This window comes from Salvelinus alpinus, chromosome 15 (genome assembly GCF_045679555.1).
Source record: "Salvelinus alpinus chromosome 15, SLU_Salpinus.1, whole genome shotgun sequence".
Taxonomy (NCBI): domain Eukaryota; kingdom Metazoa; phylum Chordata; class Actinopteri; order Salmoniformes; family Salmonidae; genus Salvelinus; species Salvelinus alpinus.
The window spans coordinates 49,070,755-49,096,052 of record NC_092100.1 but is presented as its reverse complement, the minus strand read 5'-3'; the positions used below and the strand labels follow the sequence as shown (position 1 = coordinate 49,096,052).

Genomic DNA, 25,298 nt, shown 5'->3' with positions numbered 1-25,298 from the left:
AATATTAGTTATCGTGCAGAAATGTTTTAAATCCCTGTTAGTGAGCATATCTCCTTTGCCAAGATAATCCATCCAACTGACAGCTGTCGTATATCAAGAAGCTGATTAAACAGCATGATCATTACACAGGTGCACCTTGTGCTGGGAACAATAAGGCTACTCTAAAATGTGCAATTTAGTCACACAACACAATACCACAGATGTTTTGAGGGAGTGTGCATTTGGAATACCGACTGCAGGAATGTCCACCAGAGCTGTTGCCGGAGAATTGAATGTTAATTTCTCTACCATAAGCCGCCTCCATAAATTTTAGAGAATTTGTCAGTACGTCCAACTGGCCTCACAACTGCAGTTCACATGTAACCACGCCAGACCAAGAGCTCCAAATCCGGCTTATTCACCTGCAGGATCGTCTGAGACCAGCCACCCTGACAGCTGATGAAACAGGAGTATTTCTGTCTGTAATAATTTTGAATCAACTTATTACAAGTTATTACAAAAATAATATTAAAGTACAATAATTTATGTAGAAGAATGCCTTGTGTTACAAAATGAAGTTTTAATGAAAACGGCAGCAGTTTGCAGTTAATTCAGAGCTGGTAAGATAAATCACTTGTGTCCAAAATACCTGCCATAAATACTTAGTATCACTTATTTTCTAAAACTAATTGAAACGTTCTATATTCACTGAGCAGCTTAAGAAAATAAGTGTGCCCATAAAAAACAATAATATGGCACTCTCACTATTGATTGGTAATCAAGCATGGGGCTCAGTGTCTAAGATTTGGGGTCCGTTCTGAAGTCACCTGGCTGTGGTAGGGTTTATGAACTGCAGTGCTGAACAGGTTCCGGAGAAGCAGAGGGGTGTGCTCACACACCTCCTTCACCAGGGTCAGAGTGAGGGCCATGATCACCCTCTTCTGGTGTAGATGGTCCAGCACAGTGCCCAGGCCCTGCTTCATTACCCACTCTACCTCCAGGACTAGGTGGTGCCTCTACAGATGAGGAACACAGACAGAAACACAGCACACATTGGACCAATGACTTATGGATTGATCCCACAACCCAGCACTAGATGCTACTGATCCCACAACCCAGCACTAGATGCTACTGATCCCACATTATGGATTGATCCCACAACCCAGCACTAGATGCTACTGATCCCACAACCCAGCACTAGATGCTACTGATCCCACAACCCAGCACTAGATTCTACTGATCCCACAACCCAGCACTAGATTCTACTGATCCCACAACCCAGCACTAGATTCTACTGATCCCACAATCCAGCACTAGATGCTACTGATACCACAACCCAGCACTAGATGCTACTGATCCCACAACCCAGCACTAGATGCTACTGATCCCACAACCCAGCACTAGATGCTACTGTAGGATAACCCCCTGGGGTTTCAAGTCACAGCAGCAACAACATACTATGACTTGGACATACATTCCTAGACATAAATGTGGTATGTAGTTCTGAGCAATACAAATAACCTGAATTCCAGACACTCACCCCAATGGAATACTTCTGCAGCTTAGGCCACCACACTACACTCAAGCTGATCAGCTATTTCAATCAACCCAGCAGTGACGCCTCTCAGGGCTTCTGCCTCCGCAGGGTTCACTGGAGGCCAAAGAGAATGGAACTCAATCATACTGAATATGAACAGTTATCAAGTATTGACATTATAATGTCTACACCAAAGGCGGCTGGTGGCACCTTAATTTGGGAGGACGGACTCATAGTAATGGCTGGAACGGAATGAATGGCATTGTATCATACCATTCCGTGTTATCCATTCCAGACATAATTATTAGCCGTTCTCCCCTCAGCAGCCTCCTCTGGTCAACACAGTGTCATTTAGAATCACTTTCACGACAATGGGTCAACGCAGATGTGCCAGATCCTGTCACCCTAGTATAGTAAAGCTTCCCCGTAGATGTAGCTACAGCAGTAGAAAAACTTCCCCTTTTCTAAGGCACCCAGCTGAGGATGGATCTGTTACCGTGTCTGCTAAGCACATAGGGGTCGTTCCACTTGTAAAAAGTGTAAGAAAGAGGATTGACACCCACCATCTCAGATTATTATGAAATTGTTTGTTGTTAGCAATCTTGCAACATTATTTTGTTGAAATAACATTTAATCTCTGAGAAATTAAGCTAATTGATTGCACCCAAATTGGCCATTTTAATGTATAGGATTCATACACTGCTCAAAAAAATAAAGGGAACACTTAAACAACATAATGTAACTCCAAGTCAATCACACTTCTGTGAAATCAAACTGTCCACTTAGGAAGCAACACTGATTGACAATACATTTCAAATGCTGTTGTGCAAATGGAATAGACAAAAGGTGGAAATTATAGGCAATTAGCAAGACACCCCCAATAAAGGAGTGGTTCTGCAGGTGGTGACCACAGACCACTTCTCAGTTCCTATGCTTCCTGGCTGATGTTTTGGTCACTTTTGAATGCTGGCGGTGCTTTCACTCTAGTGGTAGCATGAGACGGAGTCTACAACCCACACAAGTGGCTCAGGTAGTGCAGCTCATCCAGGATGGCACATCAATGCAAGCTATGGCAAGAATGTTTGCTGTGTCTGTCAGCGTAGTGTCCAGAGCATGGAGGCACTACATCCAGTTTCCTGAGTAGAGTGTTGGAGGCTATTTTGTAAATGACACCGCCGAAGTCAAGGATAGTCAGTTTTACGAGGGTAAGTTTGGCAGCATGAGTAAAGGAGGCTTTGTTGCGAAATAGGAAGCCGATTCAGATTTATCTTTGGATTGGAGATGCTTAATGTGAGTCTGGAAGGAGAGATTACAGTCTAACCAGACACCTAGGTATTTGTAGTTGTCCACATATTCTAAGTCAGAACGGGTACAAGAACCAGAACGGGTTCATAAAATAGCGATCAATAAAAGAATGCCATCAATGCATCTTTGTCTCCGTTTCAGCACCAACTGGTAGACTTAAAAATACTCAGATTTTGTAGATTATATAGCCACATTTTAGGGTTAGAAAAGTATATATGAATCATAAAAAAACAGGTTTGGAGAGCCTTTATGCACAAAATATATTGATGAATCAAAAATACAGTGGTTTGATCATCCTGAAAGTTGGCATATTCAAATTCAATCCATGACATATTGGAAGGTGGGAAAAAGTGTGCAATAGGGGTTGAACAATAGTCCTATAAATCTACCTTAATCCTCACTTATCATGGAACTGTATGACAACGGTCCAGTCGTCGTGAACGTGTACCAGGCTCCAGGTTTAAGCTGCTACGTGTGGTCTGAGTTCCATAATGATTCAAATAGGCTACATGTCCCAAATTATTATGATCCACTAATGCTAGCGACCCTCAGGAACAACTACACAGACGTGAACGAGGAAAGAAATGTCAACGGAATGAAATTATGTGAAATGTAAGTTACAAATTGAAGAAAAATAACACTAAAGTGGCATTTATAAATGTACAGTATGTGAGTATTACTGACGTTGGCTCCCGATAATGACTAAAATTCAACATGATACAAATTGTGAAAAAAAGAATCAACATGATACAAATTGTCTAGAAAAAAGAAGAGAAAATCCCGATCATAGGCTATAATAACTTATTGTCGGAAGCTTGTGGAAGGCTACCCGAAACGTTTGACCCAAGTTAAACAATTGAAAAGGCAATGCTACCAAGTACTAATTAAGTGTATGTAAACTTCTGACCCACTGGGAATGTGATGAAATAAAAGCTGAAGTAAATCATTCTCTCTCCTATTATTCTGACATTTCACATTCTTAAAATAAAGTGTTGATCCTTACTGACCTAAGACAGGGAATTTTTACTAGGGTTAAATGTCAGGAATTGTGAAAAACTGAGTTTAAATGTATTTGGCTAAGGTGTATGTAAACTTCCGACTTCAACTGTACATTGAATGTTAATATTGTGAACCTACGTTACATATTTTTACCTCCTGTTTCAGGAAGTGATGTCACTGAGTACTGCCCCTATGTATAGGACCTTCCACCCCCACCTGGGATATAGATGCCTGATGAAGACCTAAGGGTCAAAATGTTGTTATAAATAAAATCACCTGGGAGCCTGAGCAGTAGTGTGCAGCGTTCTCCTTTCTGTTTTCCATGAGTTTGTCTACAACTCCAGCACCAACTGTTCATTGAGCATAAATAGATGTACCTTGGACGGGAGAAATGCTTCAGGTGACGTATGTCTTGGTTCCATTCTAAAAGAGGAGATGGTGATAATATCACATAGCAAAACCCACTCAGTCTCATAACACTGTAGATATTCAGATAGCACATGGTGGCAAGGCCATGAAACAAGCACCAAATGCAGAAAATAATACATTTCACAATCACAACAGAGCCCTTAGTTGGGTTACCTGCGTCCACAGTCATCATTGTCGTCACTCCTCCGATTCTTCCTCTTGTAGTGCTCTCTGTTCCTGCGGATCGTGTCGAGGGTGAAGGGGTTCACGTTGACAGAGCGTGCGGCTGCACTGGGCAGGCTCAGTAGAAATGGTGAAGCGCAGGGCCGTCGGACTGCATCATTTCTTGGTGCTGAAACTGGGTAGACCTGACTTGGACAGCATTCTCTCCAATTCCATTAAAAGCACTGTCATCTCCACAAATAAGTCTCCCCTATCCAACCTGCACGTCTTCACACTACTCAACACTGCAGCCGAATCAGAGCAGGTCACCACTCCAAGTGGTTTCACCTCCTCCACCCATCTCAAACCTATAATCATGGCCATCCACTCAGCTGCATACACTGACACATAATCAGTTAACCGCTTACATTGAAATCTGGGAAATACACCCCTGCCACCACCCTAGCACTGACTGATGGTACCTTTGAACCAACTGTATATATCCTTAAAATTGAATAAAACCGATTATCTATATCTCTCTCCACACACTGTCTCACGTCCTCACCCCATTCTCTCCTACCCTCAATCATATCCACATCTACACTTGGTTTTGTAAACAGCCACGGAAGAACATTCCCCAATGCAATTGCCAGCCCTATCTCTCTCTCTCTCCCCCAGTCCATATTCTACAACTTTCTGCCCAATTGTCCACCCATACGCCCTCTGCTTACCCACTCCTCGCTCCAAGCATTCCCCAGCTGCTGTTACCGCAGGATGTCCTTCTGAACTCCCTTTCAACCTCGCCCAGTACACTAATGCAAGTTTGTCTCTCCTTATTCTCAGTGGCAGTTCCCCACTATCCACCTGCAATGCCTCAGCAGGTGTCGTCCTGAAGGGATCCACACACAATCTCAGGGCCCTTGACTGTATCCTATCCAGGCGCTGTAGTACCGTTTTGGCTGTCGATCCATATACAAAGCCACCCATAATCCAAAGACAACATGATCAATGCCTGATACATGCACAACAGTGTTTGTCTATCTGACCTCCAATCATATCCTGCCACTGCCCTCATGGGGTTCAGCACCTTCCTACACTTAATATACTCAACATGTATCTTCCAAGTATGCCTCTCATCAAACCACATACCTAAATACTTAAACTCAGACACCCTACCTATATACTGACTGTATATTTGCCGCCTAACATCTTGAACCTGGTGGAAATTCAACACCAGGAACACCTGAAGTCAGTATTAAATGAATCCCTCTTTATCACGACCGGAGAGGTTCACAAACTCAATCCAAGCTTGATGTGACACAAACAAGTCATATAAGTATGATTTACATTATTCATTATTCACGTTGGTTCCTGCATGTGACTGACTGACACCTCACAAGGCTTCTTCTCTCCAAGCTGGGACCTTGAAACTGAGAATCAAAGGAAGAGAGCGATGGCGAGAAGAACGTTTAAGACAGCGAAAAGGGAGGCGTGGCGGGAATTTTGCTCCACTATAGACGGACCGAAATGTTGAAATGTTTTTTAAAATTTATGGGAAAGGGTAAAATTATGGGTCATTATGGGGTATTATGTTAGATTGATGAGAAAAAAGCATATTTGATCAATTTTAGAATAAGGTTGTAACCTAACAAAATGTGGAAAAAGTCAAGGGGTCTGAATACTTTCCGAATATACTGTATGCTGGTTATGGGGCTGTTTGGAAGAGTGGTGGGAATGTAAAATATGTGATGAGGAAGATGCAAGAAGCTGTGGGAGTTGTGGAAGATTGGCCTCTAACATGGGGGTTTAGGATGTCTGTGGCCAAGTCCTGCTTTATGGTGTTTTCTAGGAGGAAGGTGTGAGGGAACACTTTATTGTCTGAAAAGAAAGCCTTGAATTGTACACAGCATCTCCTCTCACTCCATCTTGGTTCGTGCAGGTGACTGTGACCTCCTCTTCAGAACAATTGGCAGTACGCCCAGAACATTGCTATGGGAACCCCTTTGATACTCCATGAGATTCCTTTCTGTCAAGCCATTCTTTAGTACCCGTAGAGCTACTGTATATATCCCTTTCCTGTAACACCTTTGAGCACTCATCTTTCCTCCATGGCACCACCCACGGTCTTCCTCCCCCGAACACACTGGAACCGTCACATCTGCATATAATTACAGAAGTTACTGCCTCATAGTGATGGGTCGTTTGCGAACGAGTCGGCTCTAAGAGCCGGCTCTTGTAGATGAACGTTGGGAGCAGGCTCGCATATCAGAAGAGCCGAATATATTTATAAATATATTTTTAAAATTAAGATATGAATAATCAAAAGATTTAAATTAATAGAATTAACTAATTCAAAGAACAAAAAAATATAAAAAAATAATATAGGCCTAGGACAGAGGTTTTAGAAATTATAGCAATAGTCTAAATCCAATGTACACAATTCCAAGCAGGAAAACACTTTCAAAATCACTTATTCCACAACTGTACGAGAGCACACAGACTGCTTTGAGTTCAGCGACAGACACACCTCAGAGAACTTGGCAGAGGAACTGTTGAGAGTGGCCTGAGAACGGCAAGTAGATGGAAAAGTGGTCTGTTGTGTTAGCGACAATGCAGCTAACATAACCAAAGCCATGAAAATGTTAAAATGGACCCATCATCCATGTCTTGCCCACACAATCAACCTGATTGTAAGAGATGCTCTGAAGGTGATGAAGCCCACTGTGGACAAAGTGAAAGCAGCTGTGGAATACTTCCACAGGAGCACAGTAGGTGCTGAAAAACTAAAGTCTACACAACGCCAGATGGGGATGCCTGAGCTGAGGCCAGTCAAGACTGCACTACAAGGTGGAATTCAACATTTTATATGTTGAAGCGGTTTCTTGAGTCAAAGGATGCCATCATCTCTACCCTGGCCATTGTCAATGCACCTGTTGATGCTCTGATCCAAGAGGAATGGGAGGTGGTGGAGGAGTTGTGCAGCGTCCTGGAACCCTTTGAGCAGATCACTGTGGAGATGAGTCGAGAGAGGTACGGTAAGCAGTTATTACTGGATTAAATAATGATGTGGTATTATATATTGTGGCATACAGCAGGTCAGCCACCAGGGGGAGACTCGTCAAGGCCTGGTGACAGACGGAGTATACATCAAGAGGCAATGGCTTCATCTACTGGACGTGCCAGGTCTCGACGGGCTCTCCGGCCAGGACTAATTGGGGCTGATTGGGGATTGGTGCGTAATCAAGGGCTGATTGCTCACCAGTTGTACAAGTCCCATAAAGCTGCCAGAAGGGCAGCACACAGGAAGAGATGGGGAGGAAAGGACTCCTGTATAGTTGGGTGACGGTAACAGGAGGGAGTTCAGTTTTTGATCCCCACAGGATACAGCAAGACCTGGCGCCCAGAAGACGGTATCCCGGAGAGCGTCTCTTGGGGGAGACCTATTCTTTTCTTTTGGACTATTATTTTAATAAACACCTTTGAAACTGAGCTAATCCTACTCTGTCCGTGTCTGATCTGTGTAAACGTTTTGACCCAACCCCCTGGTCTGCCACAATATGTATATGAGCAGTAGATGAGAATGTAGTATCAGTAGACAAAACATGAACCTGAACTAATAAGTTACTGTTCTCTCTTTTCAGCTATGTGACAGCCTCAAAAATGATACTCCTGTGTCAGGGTCTGCAGCAAATCACAGCCAGCCACCAGAGAGAAGCAAATGTAACCACAGGACATGTGACAGAGTTGATGGACACCCTATGTTCATCAATGGACAGAAAGTTCCACAGAATGGAATATAATCACGTGCTATCAGGAACCACTGCACTTGACCCCACGTTTAAGAAGTTAGCCTTCAATGATGCCAGGGCGATGGATGAGGCTCTTCAAAGAATAACCTCAGCAGCAGGGAGGGACAGCCCCAGCAGTCAGCTGGCTCAGGCACCAGGAGAAAAGGAAGAAGTTTGGATGCTGTTTGACGAGAGAGCAACTGGGGATGCAGCACGAGTTGGCGCCCCCCCTTGGGTTGTGCCGTGGGGGAGATCTTCGTTGGTAATACTCGGCCTTGTCTCAGGATGGTAAGTTGGTGGTTGAAGGTATCCCTCCAGTGGTGTGGGGGCTGTGCTTTGGCAAAGTGGGTGGGGTTATATCCTGCCTGTTTGGCCGTGTCCGAGGGTATCGTCGGACGGGGCCACAGTGACTCCCGACCCCTCCTGTCTCAGCCTCCAGTATTTATGCTGCAATAGTTTATGTGTTGGGGGGCTAGGGTCAGTCTGTTATATCTGGAGTATTTCTCCTGTCTTATCCGGTGTCCTGTGTGAATTTAAGTATGCTCTCTCTAATTCTCTCTTTTTCTTTCTTTCTCTTCTTTCTCTTCTTTCTTTCTTTCTTTCTTTCTTTCTTTCTTTCTTTCTTTCTTTCTTTCTTTCTCTCTCTCGGAGGACCTGAGCCCTGGGACCATGCTACAAGACTACCTGGCCCGATGACTCCTTGCTGTCCACATGGTCGTGCTGCTGCTCCAGTTTCAACTGTTCTGTCTGCGGCTATGGAACCCTGACCTGTTCACCAGACGTGCTACCTGTTCCAGACCTGCTGTTTTCAACTCTCTAGAGACAGCAGGAGCGGTAGAGATACTCTGAATGATCGGATATGAAATGCCAACTGACATTTACTCCTGAAGTGCTGACCTTTTGCACCCTCTACAACTACTGTGATTATTATTATTTGACCCTGCTGGTCGTCTATGAACATTTGAACATCTTGGCCATGTTCTGTTATAATCTCCACCTGGCACAGCCAGAAGAGGACTGGCCACCACTCATAGCCTGGTTCCTCTCTAGGTTTCTTCCTAGGTTCCGGCCTTTCTAGGGAGTTTTTCCTAGCCACCGTGCTTCTACACCTGCATTGCTTGCTGTTTGGGGTTTTAGGCTGTGTTTCTGTACAGCACTTTGTGACATCAGCTGATGTAAGAAGGGCTTTATAAATACATTTGATTGATTGATTGAAGGAATCCCTCAGCAGATGCCATAATGGAGGTCCGATCCTATTTGGAGGAGCCCCTCCTCCAAACATCTGGTGATCCTCTGAGCTGGTGGAAGAACAAGGCCTCTGTCTACCCACGGCTTACTAAAGTCATGACAGGGAGACTCTGCATAGTGGCCACATCCGTTCCCTCTGAGAGGGTCTTCTCAAAAACGGGAGAAATAATTACTGAGAGAAGAAACCGCATCAGCCCCTCGAAAGTGAGGCAGCTTGCATTACTGAATGCAAATCTCTCATAAAAGCAAAATATGGTCAGCATTGCTGTGTGCTGCTGGTTATAACATGGCAATAAAGAAGAGAGAGAAAAGAGGGACAAGTTTAATGTTTTAAGTGGGATGCTGCAGTTTTGCACATTGTTATTTATTTTTCTTTGATATGGTGCAATATTCTATTATTATGTTGTTCAGATTGTATGTGTTTTGAATGGTTAGATTTATATGCACTTTGTTTATATACATCAAAAAGTTATACTTTAAATTCAAATGTTTAATAGCATTCTTTTTCATAACAAACCAATGCATTTTAAATACATTGTGGTTAAGGTAGAGTATGATTTCATTTAATAATTTAATTAGAATTGTTTTAACACCAATCATAGTCAAACTATCGCAAACTGTTTGACTTTTTTTTTTAAGTATATATTTTTTTAAAGAGCCGTTTGGGAGCCAAAACAGCCGCTCTTTTTGGTGAGCTGAGCTGAACGAACCGGCTCACTGAAAAGAGCCGGAATGCCTATCACTACCTCAGCGCACTCCTTTAGAAACGTTAGCTATCCAGACTCTTTTTATCCGATTTACTGCGTCCGATAGACTGAATTTAATGTATGCAATTAATAAACACACCTGCTTTTAAATGTATAGTATGAACATCTTGATCGTACACAATTTATTTTTGTGATCCTACAGCATAGAATTACATATAGTAATGTCTGTGTCCTATTACAAATTTATCAACGATTCATACGATCTTTGGAGTCATCAACAACACAACTTCGGGCCAGGCTATCATTAGATTACATATGCTACAATTGTAACATACATGAAAAGCAAGGGAGTTATATAAACACAGTTTATCGTACATTTGTAAAATTGACCATAGGTCTATCAAATATGAATAAACCCACGTGAGCGGAAGCGTGTGAAATCATCACCAAAACACTGTGCCCTGGAGCTGGAAGAATACTCCTTCTTCATCTGCGGATGTGACACGGTTACAAATAACAAGTAAATGGCAGGGGGTGGTGAAACACGTCATGGTCTGTTGAGGCAGTACTGACTATATCTAATACAAATTATTTTCTTCTTAGTTTCGCGTTGTTTACCTCCATTTAGGAAGCACTATGGTCGAGCAGTCGGATCGCGCACCACTGCTGGACTGGGAAGAGATTTCACCAGCCGAACTGACCCAGGCGGTTCCCTCACCAGCAAAAGAACATGGATGGGAATCGAGCCCGCCAGACGGCTGTTCTCATGGCATCACCGCGCCTGGCATAGGCTGGAGCACCAGATATGGGGGTCGAGCAACTGTAACCGCTGTTCCCAGTTTGAACGGGATCCCTACCCCTGACTACACTGGTCCACGGGATGTCCCCAGTCCCATCAATGCCGACCCTGGAATATCTCTGAAAGAACGAGTGGGATGGGAGGAAAAGGACCAAATAGTGTCTGTGTTTGTGGTAACCTTTGACACAAGATCCGGTGAGAAAGAGCAATAGCGGGCTATTTACCTTACTGGGCACAGTGGGGTACTGACTCATGCCATGGAAGTGCGCACATGAAGTTGCAAGAAATGCCTACTGTTCTTTACTTCCCAGCTCTACTTATCTACACTATTCAAATATGACCCAGTATGTAGATACCCAAATCAGGTGTTGTGGCAAGCATTTGTTTACCAGTGAAAAGCAGTTTGCCGAATGATTATTTTCTTCTGTCGTCATAAATTTCAACAAGCTCTGTAAATTTAGATAATGAGAATATGTAATTAAAATGTGATAATTGAGTAATGCAGTAGTCTGAGCGCAGGGGTTTCCTACTTAAACAAAACGAACTCTTCCGACCCCTCGCACAGTTTGGGAACCTACATTCGTTATCATTTGATAATTCAAACCCACTTGTACAGTTTGAAATATTCTGGATATCTCAGTGGTTATAGCAATAGTGGTGGAAAAAGTTCCCAATTTTCATACTTGAGTAAAAGTAAAGATACCAGCCAGTGAAATACTACTTGAGTAAAAGTCTAAAAGTATTTAGTTTTAAATATATTTAAGTATCAAAAGTAAATGTAATCCCTTAAATATACTTAAGATTCAAAAGTAAAAGTATAAAGAATTTCAAATTCATTATATTAGCCAAACCAGACTGCGTAGTTGTCTTTTTTTCTGGATAGCCAGGGGTACACTCCAACACTCAGACATCATTTACAGATAGCCAGGGGCACACTCCAACACTCAGACATCATTTACAGATAGCCAGGGCACACTCCAACACTCAGACATCATTTACAGATAGCCAGGGGCACACTCCAACACTCAGACATCATTTACAGATAGCCAGGGGCACACTCCAACACTCAGACATAATTTACAGATAGCCAGGGGCACACTCCAACACTCAGACATCATTTACAGATAGCCAGGGCACACTCCAACACTCAGACATAATTTACAGATAGCCAGGGCACACTCCAACACTCAGACATAATTTACAGATAGCCAGGGGCACACTCCAACACTCAGACATAATTTACAGATAGCCAGGGCACACTCCAACACTCAGACATCATTTACAGATAGCCAGGGCACACTCCAACACTCAGACATAATTTACAGATAGCCAGGGCACACTCCAACACTCAGACATCATTTACAGATAGCCAGGGCACACTCCAACACTCAGACATCATTTACAGATAGCCAGGGGCACACTCCAACACTCAGACATCATTACAGATAGCCAGTGGCACACTCCAACACTCAGACATCATCAAATCAAATCAAATTTTATTAGTCACATACACATGGTTAGCAGATGTTAATGCGAGTGTAGCGAAATGCTTGTGCTTCTAGTTCCGACAATGCAGTAATAACCAACAGTAATCTAACCTAACAATTCCACACTACTACCTTACACACACACACAAGTGTAAGGGATAAAGAATATGTACATAAAGATATATGGATGAGTGGTGGTACAGAACGGCATGGCAGATGCAGTAGATGGTATAGAGTACGGTATATACATATGAGATGAGTACTGTAGGGTATGTAAACATAAAGTGGCATAGTTTAAAGTGGCTAGTGGTACATGTATTGCATAAAGATGGCAAGATGCAGTAGATGATATAGAGTACAGTATATATACATATGAGATGGGTAATGTAGGGTATGTAAACATTGTATTAAGTGGCATTGCTTAAAGTGGCTAGTGGTACATTTTTACATAATTTCCATCAATTCCCATTTTTAAAGTGGCTGGAGTTGAGTCAGTATGTTGGCAGCGGCCGCTAAATGTTAGTGGTGGCTGTTTAACAGTCTGATGGCCTTGAGATAGAAGCTGTTTTTCAGTCTCTCGGTCCCTGCTTTGATGCACCTGTACTGACCTCGCCTTCTGGATGATAGCGGGGTGAACAGGCAGTGGCTTGGGTGGTTGTTGTCCTTGATGATCTTTATGGCCTTCCTGTGACATCGGGTGGTGTAGGTGTCCTGGAGGGCAGGTAGTTTGCCCCTGGTGATGCGTTCTGCAGACCTCACTACCCTCTGGAGAGCCTTACGGTTGTGGGCGGAGCAGTTGCCGTACCAGGCGGTGATACAGCCCGACAGGATGCTCTCGATTGTGCATCTGTAGAAGTTTGTGAGTGCTTTTGGTGACAAGCCGAATTTCTTCAGCCTCCTGAGGTTGAAGAGGCGCTGCTGCGCCTTCTTCACAACGCTGTCTGTGTGGGTGGACCAGTTCAGTTTGTCCGTGATGTGTACACCGAGGAACTTAAAACTTTCCACCTTCTCCACTACTGACCCGTCGATGTGGATAGGGGGGTGCTCCCTCTGCTGTTTCCTGAAGTCCACAATCATCTCCTTTGTTTTGTAGACGTTGAGTATGAGGTTATTTTCCTGACACCACACTCCGAGGGCCCTCACCTCCTCCCTGTAGGCCGTCTCGTCGTTGTTGGTGATCAAGCCTACCACTGTAGTGTCGTCCGCAAACTTGATGATTGAGTTGGAGGCGTGCATGGCCACGCAGTCGTGGGTGAACAGGGAGTACAGGAGAGGGCTCAGAACGCACCCTTGTGGGGCCCCAGTGTTGAGGATCAGCGGGGTGGAGATGTTGTTACCTACCCTCACCACCTGGGGGCGGCCCGTCAGGAAGTCCATCATTACAGATAGCCAGTGGCACACTCCAACACTCAGACATAATTTACAAACTAAGCGTTTGTTTTTAGTGAGTCTGCCAGATCAGATGCAGTAGGGATTACCAGGGATTTTTTCTTGATAAGTACGTGAATTGGACAAGTTTCCTGTCCTGCTTCAAAAGTACTTTTGGTTGTCAGGGCAAATGTATGGAGTAGAAAGTACATCATTTTCTTTAGGAATGTAGTTGAGTAAAAGTGAAAGTTGTCCAAAATACAAATAGTAAAGTACAGATACCCCCAAAAACTACTTAAGGAGTACATTCAAGTATTTTTACTGAAGTACTTTACACCACTGTATAGCAATATATAATAATATATATATACCATTTAGCAGACGCTGTTATCCAAAGTGACTTAGTGTCATGCGTACATACATTTTACATATGGGTGGTCCCAGGAATCAAACCCACTATCCTGGCACACAAGCACCATGCTCTACCAACTGAGCCAGACAGGACCACAAACATAACAGAAATCACTTGACAAGGATTTCTGAGAAGGGAAAGCTTTCTTGGAGTCTTGGGACACCAGTATTACTGCTTACTCTCCTCAACTTCCCTTTTCTGGTTAGCTGAAATTGAATGTAAGATAAAATGTGGACGGTCAGAGATGGAGACATAATGGATGCATCTCATTCTCTCACAGTGAAGTGTACAGTTTGGAAACTCAAGTTTATGTGTTTGTGTGTGTCAATGGCAGGTAACATGGTGGAATGGTGCTTACCCCAAGATGTGAATCTTGACGGAGTGGAATTCAAGTCAATGGCCAGCGGCTCACACAGAATCAGCAACGACTTCATGTAAAACTATTCCCCCACCTGAATGAACAGTATTACTGACAGAGGACAATCAGAGCCCTATCATTAATCTTGATGATGTTGTATCACAGGCGGCAGGTGGCATCATAATTGGGGAAGACAGGCTCATAGTAATGGCTGGAACGGTAAATATGGAATGGTAACGAACACATCAAACACATGGTTTCTGTGTGTTTGATACCATTCCGTTTACTCCATTTCAGCCATTAAAATGCTCCGTTCTCCCCTCAGCAGCCTTGTGTGTTGTGTACATTCACTACATCCATGTCTATTCTCTTTTTTGCAGATATTTCCGTAAAGGCTGCTATTTTGGGCTGGCGTGTTTTGCTAACATGCCTGTTGAGAGTGAGTTGGAGAGAGGGGCACGGATGAAGTCTGTGGGTATTCTGTCTCCCTCCTACACCCTCTTATATCACTACATGCACTTCCTGGAGAACCAGGTTAGGTAAGTACTGTTGTCTGTCTGTCCGTCCTCTATCACCCTGTTTCCTCTCTTCTCTCTCTCGCTCTCTCTCTCTCTCTCTCTCTCTCTCTCTCTCTCTCATCCGTCCTGTTTCACATTCCTCCCCTCATTTCATTCCTCTTCTCCTTCATCTGTATTGTCAGTCTTCTCATCTATTAAACATAAGTCCTGAGTCAGTGCCACCACCGTCACTAGAGTCCATTTATATGCAGTCTTTGCATGTAATCATTGAAATGGAAGAAACCCTGAATGTCTCCCTCAGAAACGCTTGTCTTTCTGCTTGAATCTTCAGAAGCTTGTCTCATCTCATTGACTATGCATATAGAACTGACACATATCCAGCTCATGGTAGAGATATCTGCTTAGGCGGTTCAGCTTGACTTTATACAGTACACATAAACTTAGCCTATGTTGATCCAGTTCCCAGGGATGATCCCCGTTTTAGTCCAATCAAACCATGCTGTTATGAGTCTTCAATAACAACCTCTTTCTCACCAGTGTTATGCTTGAGATGCCGATTGCAGTCAACATTTAGAAAGTGTCTGGTGTTAATTATAGGATATTATCTAGCCTAATCAGTGTGTCTCTCCATGCAGACACCAGCTGCAGTGCCCTGGCTCGTACTCTCATTTACATTTACATTTAAGTCATTTAGCAGACGCTCTTATCCAGAGCGACTTACAAATTGGAAAGTTCATACATATTCATCCTGGTCCCCCCGTGGGGAATGAACCCACAACCCTGGCGTTGCAAGCGCCATGCTCTACCAACTGAGCCACACGGGACCTCTCCTCTGGAGGCCTTCTATGAGGATAAAAAAGCTGTGCTGCACCCAGCAGGGAACGGACTGGTCACTGCCTGTCCAACCAGCTACTGGGTCCCAGCCATCAACCGCTGCATGCACCCAGAGATGAAGGTCAGGACTGATGGCCACTTGAACTTAGATCATTGATCTTACTGTTTTTTTTGTTATTTAACTACGCAAGTCAGTTAAGAACAAATTCGTATTTACAATGACGGCCTAGGAACAGTGGGTTAACTGCTTTGTTCAGGTGCAGGACAACAGGTTTTTACCTTGTCAGCTTGGGGATTTGATCTAACAACCTTCAGTTACTAGTCCAACGCTTTAACCACTGCCGCCCCGTGTGCGGTTGTTGATTGTGGATAATTGGCAATTCAGTGATTGGTTTAGGTGCGTTTGTGCATTTTGAGATATGTCATGACTTGAGTTATGTGCATGTAAATCAGACTTCTGATGTCAAGGAGAGATTTTGTGCAGAAGTTAGCATTCTGTCCATCCCTCTCTGCCCCCTCCAGATCACCCACCCGGCCGGCTGCATGTCCCAGTTCATCCGCTTCTTTGGGGAGCAGATCCTGGTGCTGTGGAAGTTTGCCCTGCTCCGAAAACGCATCCTCATGTTTTCCCCACCGCCTGTTGGTGTTGTGTGCTACAGGGGTGAGATGGTGCAGCTGAAACACACGCACACACACTAGTACAAATCCCCACATATTTGTTTTTCAGATCTCATTACAGTTTGTGTTTACTGTCTATGTCACTTTGTGCTCTTGGTCGATGTAGTTTCCCATGTTTCTCTTGTACTCCTCACATAGTGTACTGTTGTTGCTGCCTGTCCAACGTCTCTATACCTGGGATAGGTGTGTCTGTGCCTGAGCTCCGCCCCTTCTTCTACGTCAACGTGGCAGACATCGCTGCCCTGGCGACAGAGATGTCATATGTGGCCTGTTAGTGTGACCTTAAGCTCTGATTGATAAACGTATATATGTACGAACCATGGTGTGTGTATGGTAAGGTGAATGCAACGTCTCGTTGTGTCTTAAGGCACCACCGAGAAGATATTTGAGGAGAAGAAGGAGCTGTATGACGTATACGTTGATAACCAGAATGTGAAGACACACAGAGATAGCATGCAGCCACTGCTCCGGCTGAACGGGCCGGACCGGGAGAAGTATAGGAAACTGAGCGAACAAAGGTACACATGACCCTGATAAATGGTGGCAGACATTTTCAAGAGATGATGATGATGACGACAATGATGATGAGGATGATGTTATGGTCTTTTCAGGCAAATGCTACATTACACTCAGGAGGTGGATGGAGACTGCACATCAAATGAGGAGGACCTCTTTATCCTGTGAGTGTGTTTACATTACAGTAACCAACGGCATCTTTTCTAGTTAACTAAGAATAGTCTGGAGTCTTCCTCAAACATTCTTACAGAATGTCCTCTGTTCTCCACTAGGTTTTTCATGGAGCAGAATAACCGTATCTTCCAGACTCTATCGGAGGTGGAGGCGAGTGCGGACCCTACCCTGACTGCAGAGCACGTGAGAGCCATGGGACTGGACCCCCAGGCAGACCGCACATTCCTGGAAGACCTGCTGGAGGTCTATGGCATTGACGTTATGCTGGTCATCGATAATTCCTGCTGCCCCTGAGCTCTGGCTGTGGCCTGTTCTCTCTTGGTCCTCTGAAGACACTGCCTCCTTCTCTTCCTTCCCTGGCGTTCTGCCCAGTCAAAGGCCTGCAGGTCTCTCTCTCTCGATCTCTCGCCCGGCTCCGGGATATAGCTGTCTATGGCCAGTGTTCACTCAATGACAGCTCACCTAGTAAACTGGGCCGCAATGATAGATGATAGGTACTGCCTGGACTCTGCAGTGCTGTCTGGCGACAGTCTGTTCCATATTCAACAAGCACTTGTCTTGTTTGTCTGTTCGCTTGGAATCGGTTCTCTTCTGACCTGGATCTCTGCTTGGATCACCAGGCCTAGTCACTGGAGGTGGAACCATTGATCAATGTGCCTCGTTTGTACTGCTCCCAATACTATGGAGCACTGCTGACCGACAGAACCACGGATCTAGTATCCAGTGTGGAGTTGGATCATTCATTGTTCCTCCCACTTGGAATCTTCATTAAATCTCCATGGAAATAAAATTCTGCTGTGGCACCAAGCCCGTTTTTCTTAAATCTTTACAGAGGATTCTGCCTAACCATGTATGTTGTGTTACAAAATATGAATGTGATTGTCACTTTACCATGACTTTGTTTCCCCAAAATTCTGCATCAGGTCTGCTAGAATTGAGAGTAAAGATCATATGGTTTTCACTCTCTGTTTTCCTCTAAACATTTCATGCTGAAGTTGATCAATAATTTTTTTTCTGTGTGAAAAAAAGGACCAATGTGAATTTTTGCGTATTTGTCAAATTTCAATAATCAAGAAAGCTTATTCCGATGAATCTGAGTCACATAAACATCAAATAGGAATACCGTTTTTTTCATGATGTCAGCTAATCATACACATTAAAAGGCAAAGATGTATCATGCAGGATGTATTTATTTGAAATTATGCCCTGGTCCAAGGAGGTATTTCTTATGGAGTGGAGATGAAAGGAATATTTGTTAAATACTGTAACATTTCAGTAGAGTCTGCACCTGTTTGTCTGACGCTGGTCTAATGCTGACACTCACATGGCAGACTCGACCCAGCAAACCAATATTGGTTCTGTGAAAGTTCCCAGAACATTCGTTAGGTTGCGGCAAATATTTTCATAACACAAAAACGGTACAGTTGTGCTGATGATTATACAATGTTTGAATAAAACATTCTCCTGATGTTGCAAGAACATTCCAGAACACATTTTGTCTGTTCTTAACCTAGAAACCCAATGAGAACATTTGGGTAATGTTCTGTGGTGGTTGTTACAGACGTTGTGCACAAAATGTTAGTGAATGTTAGAACATTCCAAGGATATTTAATTTAAAACATTTTCTAAAAATATATAAAAAATGTGTATGTTGTCATCTAATGTTAGATAAAACCCTAACTATAACTTCATGGGATTCTTAGGTAATGGTCTAGGAATGTTAGATAAAACCCTAACTATAACTTAATGGGAATCTTAGCTAATGGTCTAGGAATGTTCCCAGGTTTGCTGGGCAGTAACTTACAGGGTTTACTTGTTCCATGATCACATTGAACATGTTTTTATTTTGCAATGTGACTTCTGGATAAGGTGTTGTGTATTGTCTTATCAAGTTTCTTAATTCGATGTTTAAAATTCAAAAGCCACTCGCACTCTGAGCTATCTTTTTTGCAGGTGCATGGTAACAGTTGGATAAGATGAGAACAAAGAAGGAACCCGCACATTGCTCTTGATAGTATCACTGCTCTTTAATAAGCTTTACGTATCGGCCTCACGGCCTTCGTCAGAGCTTTTTCATTTGATGTTTAAAATGGTCAACCTGGGAGACTTAAATGCATGTGATTCTATGACACTAACTGATCATGAATTCTGCACCACACTGCAACCTCTGGACTCGTGTTTGATGACCACATGATTATGTGTAAACTTATTTGTGTGCTGATTTAATGGTCCAATGTTCTGCCAACAGAGAAAAAGTGCAGTCAGTGATCTAACAGTCTGTCTGTCTCGGAGTGAGCGGGTGCTTCTCAAGTGGAGAAGCTAGCTGTGTACTTGAGTTTTAGTTTGATTCAAATGAGATTTGTTGCAGATTGAATTAAATCCACAGGTGTGCTATGAGCGCAGATACAACTCGAGTGTTATTTTCTTGTAGGAGCTAGTCAGCTGCAAGCTGTGCCCCGTCACTGTAACAAAGACTCCTTTGTATTCTTAGTTCTCTGGTGATGTCAACCCCAAGCATGATTATGGGATTTACCCTCCTCTCTGCGCAGACAGTCAGACCCCAACTGTTTTGGCAGAGGGTCTTCTTTAGCCCTCACACTATGGTTCCGCATTGTGTGGATAAAAATATATATGGATAGGAGCTCTGATATAGGATCAGTTTTACTTTTTAGATCATACTGAATAAGATTACATGGACAGGGGGACTTGATCCTAGATCAGCAGTTATTTTGTTCAAATAGTGCTGGGAGACAGACAGTTCATGAAATCAATGGCTTAAGCCATTGCTCAATGACTCATAAAATAGTGTTGATGAAGACTGCACACTGCTTCCATTGGGTTCGACTGGTCAGTAAGTGTCAGCAATAGTGGCAATGTTCATTGAGGTTTTACTAGGAACAGTTTTGTTATAAAGTCTAATTAGTGGGTCATCTTTTAGTGTTGAGGACAGGCACTCAATCAAGACCACAGGCTTATTTTAACTGGAAAGAGGCATAGGGGAAAAGTTTTTCAATTGAATGACTTCCAGCTACTGTATCAATGTGTTAATTGACACTACTGATACTAGTGCTAATATGATTAAATGTACAAGTTCTTCACACCCATGATGACTTAGCCCATTTTCTTTGCTCTGTTTGTTTTGACCTGTTCCACCTTGTGCCTTTCGGCACATCCTGGGCATGCTACCATTTGTTTTACAGGTGTATCATGTCTATGAAGTAGAGTGTACGCGACACAAACGGAATTGTATCAAATGCTTTCTTTGTGGAATTTGTTCACAGACCTGTACCAGCATTGGCTAATTGGAATTTATTTGTACAGTATGTCACCGCACTGAATGTCAAAAGAAAGCATGATCTGTTGTACTTCAGCACTAATATGCAACAAGAGCGTTAACTTATATAGCCTTGATCACAGCAACTGTAACATAAACCTATACTCCCAACAACAGCCAACTACACAGCTATATCCAGAACCTGTGCTACTGTAAAACATGGAAAGAGACTTCAGTGACGAATACCCATTTAGTAACTTGATCGCATGAGCCAGTCGTTTCCAAGCCAGTGACATTATACAGTACTTCCATTGTAAACACAAAACATTGTGCTTCTACACCTGCCTTGCTTGCTGTTTGGGGTTTTAGGCTGGGTTTCTGTACAGCACTTCGAGATATTAGCTGATGTACGAAGGGCTATATAAAATAAACTTGATTTGATTTGTTTTCTCGGAATCTTGTTGGATTGTATTTGTGATAGTGTTGCCAATGGAGAGTGATTCTCATGCCAATGTATCTCATCTTATCATAGAGTACTGTACAATGCCGACAGTCTCTCTGCACATCTCTAGAGACTGTTCATTCCAATTGGTATTAAAAGGCAATAGAACACAGTGGACATCATAACTGAATTATTTAATAGCGTTACACATGATGAGAATATACAGTAGTAAACTAGTCAGTTACACCAATACTCCTGCAGGGCAGACTTATACAGGCTGAGTTCAGAAATAGCAACAAAATGTTTGGTCCTTGTTACTGCATCATAGTCATCGTCCATAATTATGACCATAACCATTCCAACTGAACATCTCAATTTCAGTAACAATGAAACCTCACTGTAGACGGTTCCACATTGGTCCGGCTCTGTTTTATTGCTGTTTAGTGCCAGTAAGGAGGCAAGTAGAGCAGACGTACTCCTAGGTTGAAGTATAAGTACAATACAGGGTCGTATTAGGGCATACTGTAGCAAAACATTTTACAACGGAAAACAAGCCTTTATTGGAAAAGTGAAGATAGACCCCCCGTTTCAGTCCGTTTGGTGCAAACTGAATACGACCCAGGGGTATATTCATTACATCGATTCTGTTGCAAAACACAGTCTGTTGCAAAACCAAACAGAAAATATTTTGCAACAAAAACGAGTTTCTATTAGACAAATTCAGGTAGATTCCACCATGTTTCATTCTGTTTGCTTCTGTTTGGTTCTTAAATGGTTTCTGTTGCAAGATGTAATGAATACACCCCAGGTGCTGGCCCTTTGATCCTCCTCCCTATTCCTCTGTCTGCTGCATGTGTTGTCATCACATTGCTTCCCTCACTGGACCTGTGTGAGGAGCTGCTCTCTGCGCTCTGCGCTGCAGAAGAAGTGCAGTTTCCGTGGCAACAGCGTCACCTCCACTGACATGGCCTCGTACTCCTCATTGTCAATGTTGTAGAAGCCAGCGCCTTCCTGTGGCAGGGGATACAACAGTAGGGAGAGGTCAGAGTTCATGGAGCAGAAGGACCGACCATATGTACGCACGCACACACAAACAATCAAGAACACATTTTACAAGAATACATTTAATTTGTTTAAGGGTTATAATGATCTAAACTACAAGACTGTAATGCATGTTGTCTATGACGTTTATAGGACTAAGACAGCTGACCTCGGGCAGATTGAGTTGACATGCACTGGCCTCCAGTTTCAGTGATTTTCTTGTGAATGCAGTTGCATCCTCCATTTTTTTCTCTCTGCAATGCAGAAAATGCAACAGCCTTGACACACATGCTACATGAATAACCATTTTATTTTAGTCGGGTATTACATTGATAATGTGACAAAGTATATCTCCACAACTGCTCACCCAACAGTGATGAACTCTCCCACACCGAAGGAGTCTGGCTCCACACACACCAGCAGGGAGTCGTCTGTACGCTGAGGGACAAACAAGGGAACACAGTTTTAACATCCTGAGTCTGTTGTAGTAGCTGTTATAGTATAGTTATTTTTTCTTTACTGACCGTCTGGACAGGGTTTTTGTTCTGGGTGTGGATCGACAGCTCTAAAGTAGACAACATCCTCTCATTCCATCTCTCTGGCTCCTCCACTTTTGGAGGCTCTGCACAAACATTTTGTACTTTTTGTATTGTATATAGTTTTTTTTGTGGTGTTGTTTTCATTCCAACCACACCTGAACACTTTTTTAAATGTTTTATTATGTGTTTTTATCTGCATTGTTGTCCATCACTTGTTTTCTTTTGTGCAAATAAATAATTAATAAACACAAAACCAATGCCATTCATGCTTTGTGAAACAGAAGATGCACAAGGGACATTTAAAATGAGGAAGTGTAGTCTTATTTCCAGACTGACAAACACATCAACACACAGACAATGTTACCTGGAATAGGTGGGTACCAGTAATTTTTCAGTCTGCGGGCGATTCGGTACATTAGGTGGGGGCGCTGGGGCTTCTGTTCGGGCAGGTCAGGGGGGCGAAGGGTGGGTGCCAGGTAGGACACAGAGGCCTCACGAACCTGGGGCCACTCCTGGGGAGGGATGGGAAAAGACAGCATGACACAAATGCATGGAGGAACAATTGAGGTCCATGGACACGGAATGAAAACAGTCGTGCTCTCACCCGTAATGTACTAAACCAATGAGCTGCTTTTGTCTTCAAGGGGCCAAGGTACCAATATCTAAGAGAGAAAACAACAGTATAAGACATTTATTTTTAAAAGGAGAAACAACTTTTCTATTACTAAAATGTTTCCATGACTTTACATGGGACTTGGGGAAAATAAGAATATGGAAACTTGTTAATCACAAGCTATGAAGGGATCTTACTTTTTGATGGTGGCAGCCACATCTCTGAAGGCCCCCCACCGTAGACCAATCAGGGCAAACACTGGCTGGTCTTTCTCTCCCTTGATACATAAACCCAGAAACCCAATACAATGTTCTTCTCTTCCTCTCAATGCAGTTACGGTTATTAAATGGCGATTAAATGTAATAAAGATCTTAACCCCTCCCTAAACACCAGACCCTCCCGGTCTCACCTTGATCTGCAGCACATCCAGAGGTACCGTTTCTCCTTGCAAGATGGACAGTGTCGCCGATGTGATGTGTCTGAAAACAAGAGGGGATATGAATGACAAAAAGATTGCAGGATATTTTATATAAATCAAGGAGGAGATTACGCACAGTAAACATTCTCAGTGAGAGATAGCATGTGTTTTGTTTGCGTCTGAGTGAGAGTGTGACATGTTTCAGTGGGATACTTACTTCACCTGATTGTCACTGAGGATGTGCAGACTCTCACTCAGGGAATTGTGGGAACCCAGTGGGATGAATCCTATGGGGGTTTTACTGAATGACTCCTATATTAGAGAGAAACAAACCAGTACAGGGTAGTAAGAGACAGCTAAGCTGAGATGGTATTGAGCAAAATAAAGGAGCTTGTTACAGGTTAATACAATGATAATACACAACTTACTTGATCAGCCCTCCGCAGCAGACCAGTGATAACCTCTTGTAGAGTGCCATCCCCTCCAGCCACAATCAGCATGTCTGTTTGCTCCATCAGCTCCATCAATTTCTTCGCCTGGCCCTCATAGTCTGTCTGCAAGAGAGAAGACACATATGGTATTACACTATGTAGAACTATAGACTATAAAGGCTAAGAAGTGTACAGAAACAACGATTGCACAGGGAAAGAAAATTATACCTTTACTAGTGTCACCTCCACACCAGCCAGGTGTAATATAGGGGCAGCATTCTTCTCAAATAAAGTGTTGGCTTTCCTATGACCAGAGGGAAGAGCAAGAGAACAGCAAGACATATTAGTCAAACACAAATTACAGTAGAAATTGAAAATGGCTGTGGTGCAATAAGCTGGACCTCTTGCTTATTCTCTTCGCTTGACTTTAGGGAACATGACTGTTATCTCTTACTTACCCACTACAAGCTGCTGGGTTTAGGATGACAGTGGCTTTCCTCAGCTGCTCCTGTGGTGAAATCTGCTGACGTCCATATTCCTGCAATTGAGAATGTATTTTGGGGCATTAGAGTGGAATACAGTAAATGCAGGTGCGTAATCCTTGAAAGCAGAAAAACGTAGCTACAGAATAAGCAATGTCTCACCCTGGCCACCATACAAGCTTCTTTTCGCAGCAGATTATCACTGTAAATAAATCAATAACAAATTATTGACGAAGAAAACAACTGATTACAATACATCCTCATGTTATTCAATGTTGTTGTATTTCAATCATAAGAACCGTTCCGTGAGACCTTGATAGCTGATTATTTCTCAATAGCTACCAATTCGTGTGCATGTGGTCAATGATATTAATGCTAGTGATGATCTGTACTTGATCTAACAACCATACCATTAATTCTGAAAGAAAACGCTACACACCAGTGTTTACCATACAGCCAGTGTCCACCGTATGACAGGGCACACGCAGCGACTGTGGACTTCTTCCAATGATTCCGCAGAGTCCCAAACACCTTCACAACCCGAGCCATTATCTTATCGTCACTATCAAATTGTCATTTATAAAAGGCTTTTAATCATGTGTAAGCATCACGAACACTGTCCTAAAATACATCCTACCACAGCGGTCATTTCTCCATCGCTGTCAAAACCATTTCGTGTGTTACACGTGGGTGCAGCTGTCTTAATAGTCGTATGAAACAAATACTCTTAGTATAAGTTCCTCTTCATTTTGAGTTTCATTTTATGAAATTTGTTCTCCCG

The 25,298-nt window shown here is 43.1% G+C and overlaps 2 protein-coding genes across 2 annotated transcripts; one reads left to right on the top strand and one right to left on the bottom strand.

Annotated features, from left to right (window-relative positions):
• Positions 1–10,588: 10,588 nt before the first annotated feature.
• LOC139540233 (DENN domain-containing protein 11-like) lies at positions 10,589–21,031 on the top strand. The gene is made up of 10 exons (XM_071343902.1): positions 10,589–11,127; positions 14,534–14,633; positions 14,938–15,096; positions 15,711–15,743; positions 15,907–16,030; positions 16,432–16,570; positions 16,726–16,857; positions 16,955–17,105; positions 17,199–17,267; positions 17,376–21,031. The coding sequence occupies exons 1-10, from the start codon at positions 10,770–10,772 to the stop codon at positions 17,569–17,571; spliced, it is 1,461 nt and encodes a 486-aa protein (XP_071200003.1). The 5' UTR covers positions 10,589–10,769; the 3' UTR covers positions 17,572–21,031.
• Positions 21,032–21,168: 137 nt separating this feature from the next.
• Positions 21,169–25,227, bottom strand: LOC139540232 (acylglycerol kinase, mitochondrial-like). Its single transcript, XM_071343901.1, has 14 exons — positions 24,957–25,227; positions 24,680–24,719; positions 24,494–24,573; positions 24,264–24,339; positions 24,033–24,158; positions 23,822–23,916; positions 23,596–23,665; positions 23,384–23,463; positions 23,178–23,235; positions 22,938–23,085; positions 22,559–22,656; positions 22,402–22,472; positions 22,204–22,288; positions 21,169–22,004 (listed from the first exon to the last, which is right to left on the bottom strand). The coding sequence occupies exons 1-14, from the start codon at positions 25,064–25,066 to the stop codon at positions 21,870–21,872; spliced, it is 1,272 nt and encodes a 423-aa protein (XP_071200002.1). The 5' UTR covers positions 25,067–25,227; the 3' UTR covers positions 21,169–21,869.
• Positions 25,228–25,298: the final 71 nt, after the last annotated feature.

What these genes read in the sequence shown, in the direction of transcription:
- LOC139540233 (XM_071343902.1), top strand. Translation starts at nt 10,770, where the DNA reads ATGGTCGAGCAGTCGGATCGCGCACCACTGCTGGACTGGGAAGAGATT. An exon ending in TTCCTGGAGAACCAGGTTAG is followed by an intron (nt 15,097 to 15,710) that starts GTAAGTACTGTT and finishes CTCTCCATGCAG; the next exon opens with ACACCAGCTGCAGTGCCCTG. An exon ending in TGGTGTTGTGTGCTACAGGG is followed by an intron (nt 16,571 to 16,725) that starts GTGAGATGGTGC and finishes CTCCTCACATAG; the next exon opens with TGTACTGTTGTTGCTGCCTG.
- LOC139540232 (XM_071343901.1), bottom strand. Translation starts at nt 25,066, where the DNA reads ATGGCTCGGGTTGTGAAGGTGTTTGGGACTCTGCGGAATCATTGGAAG. An exon ending in TGCTGCGGAGGGCTGATCAA is followed by an intron (nt 23,917 to 24,032) that starts GTAAGTTGTGTA and finishes TCTCTAATATAG; the next exon opens with GAGTCATTCAGTAAAACCCC. An exon ending in CTCAGTGACAATCAGGTGAA is followed by an intron (nt 23,666 to 23,821) that starts GTAAGTATCCCA and finishes TCTTGTTTTCAG; the next exon opens with ACACATCACATCGGCGACAC.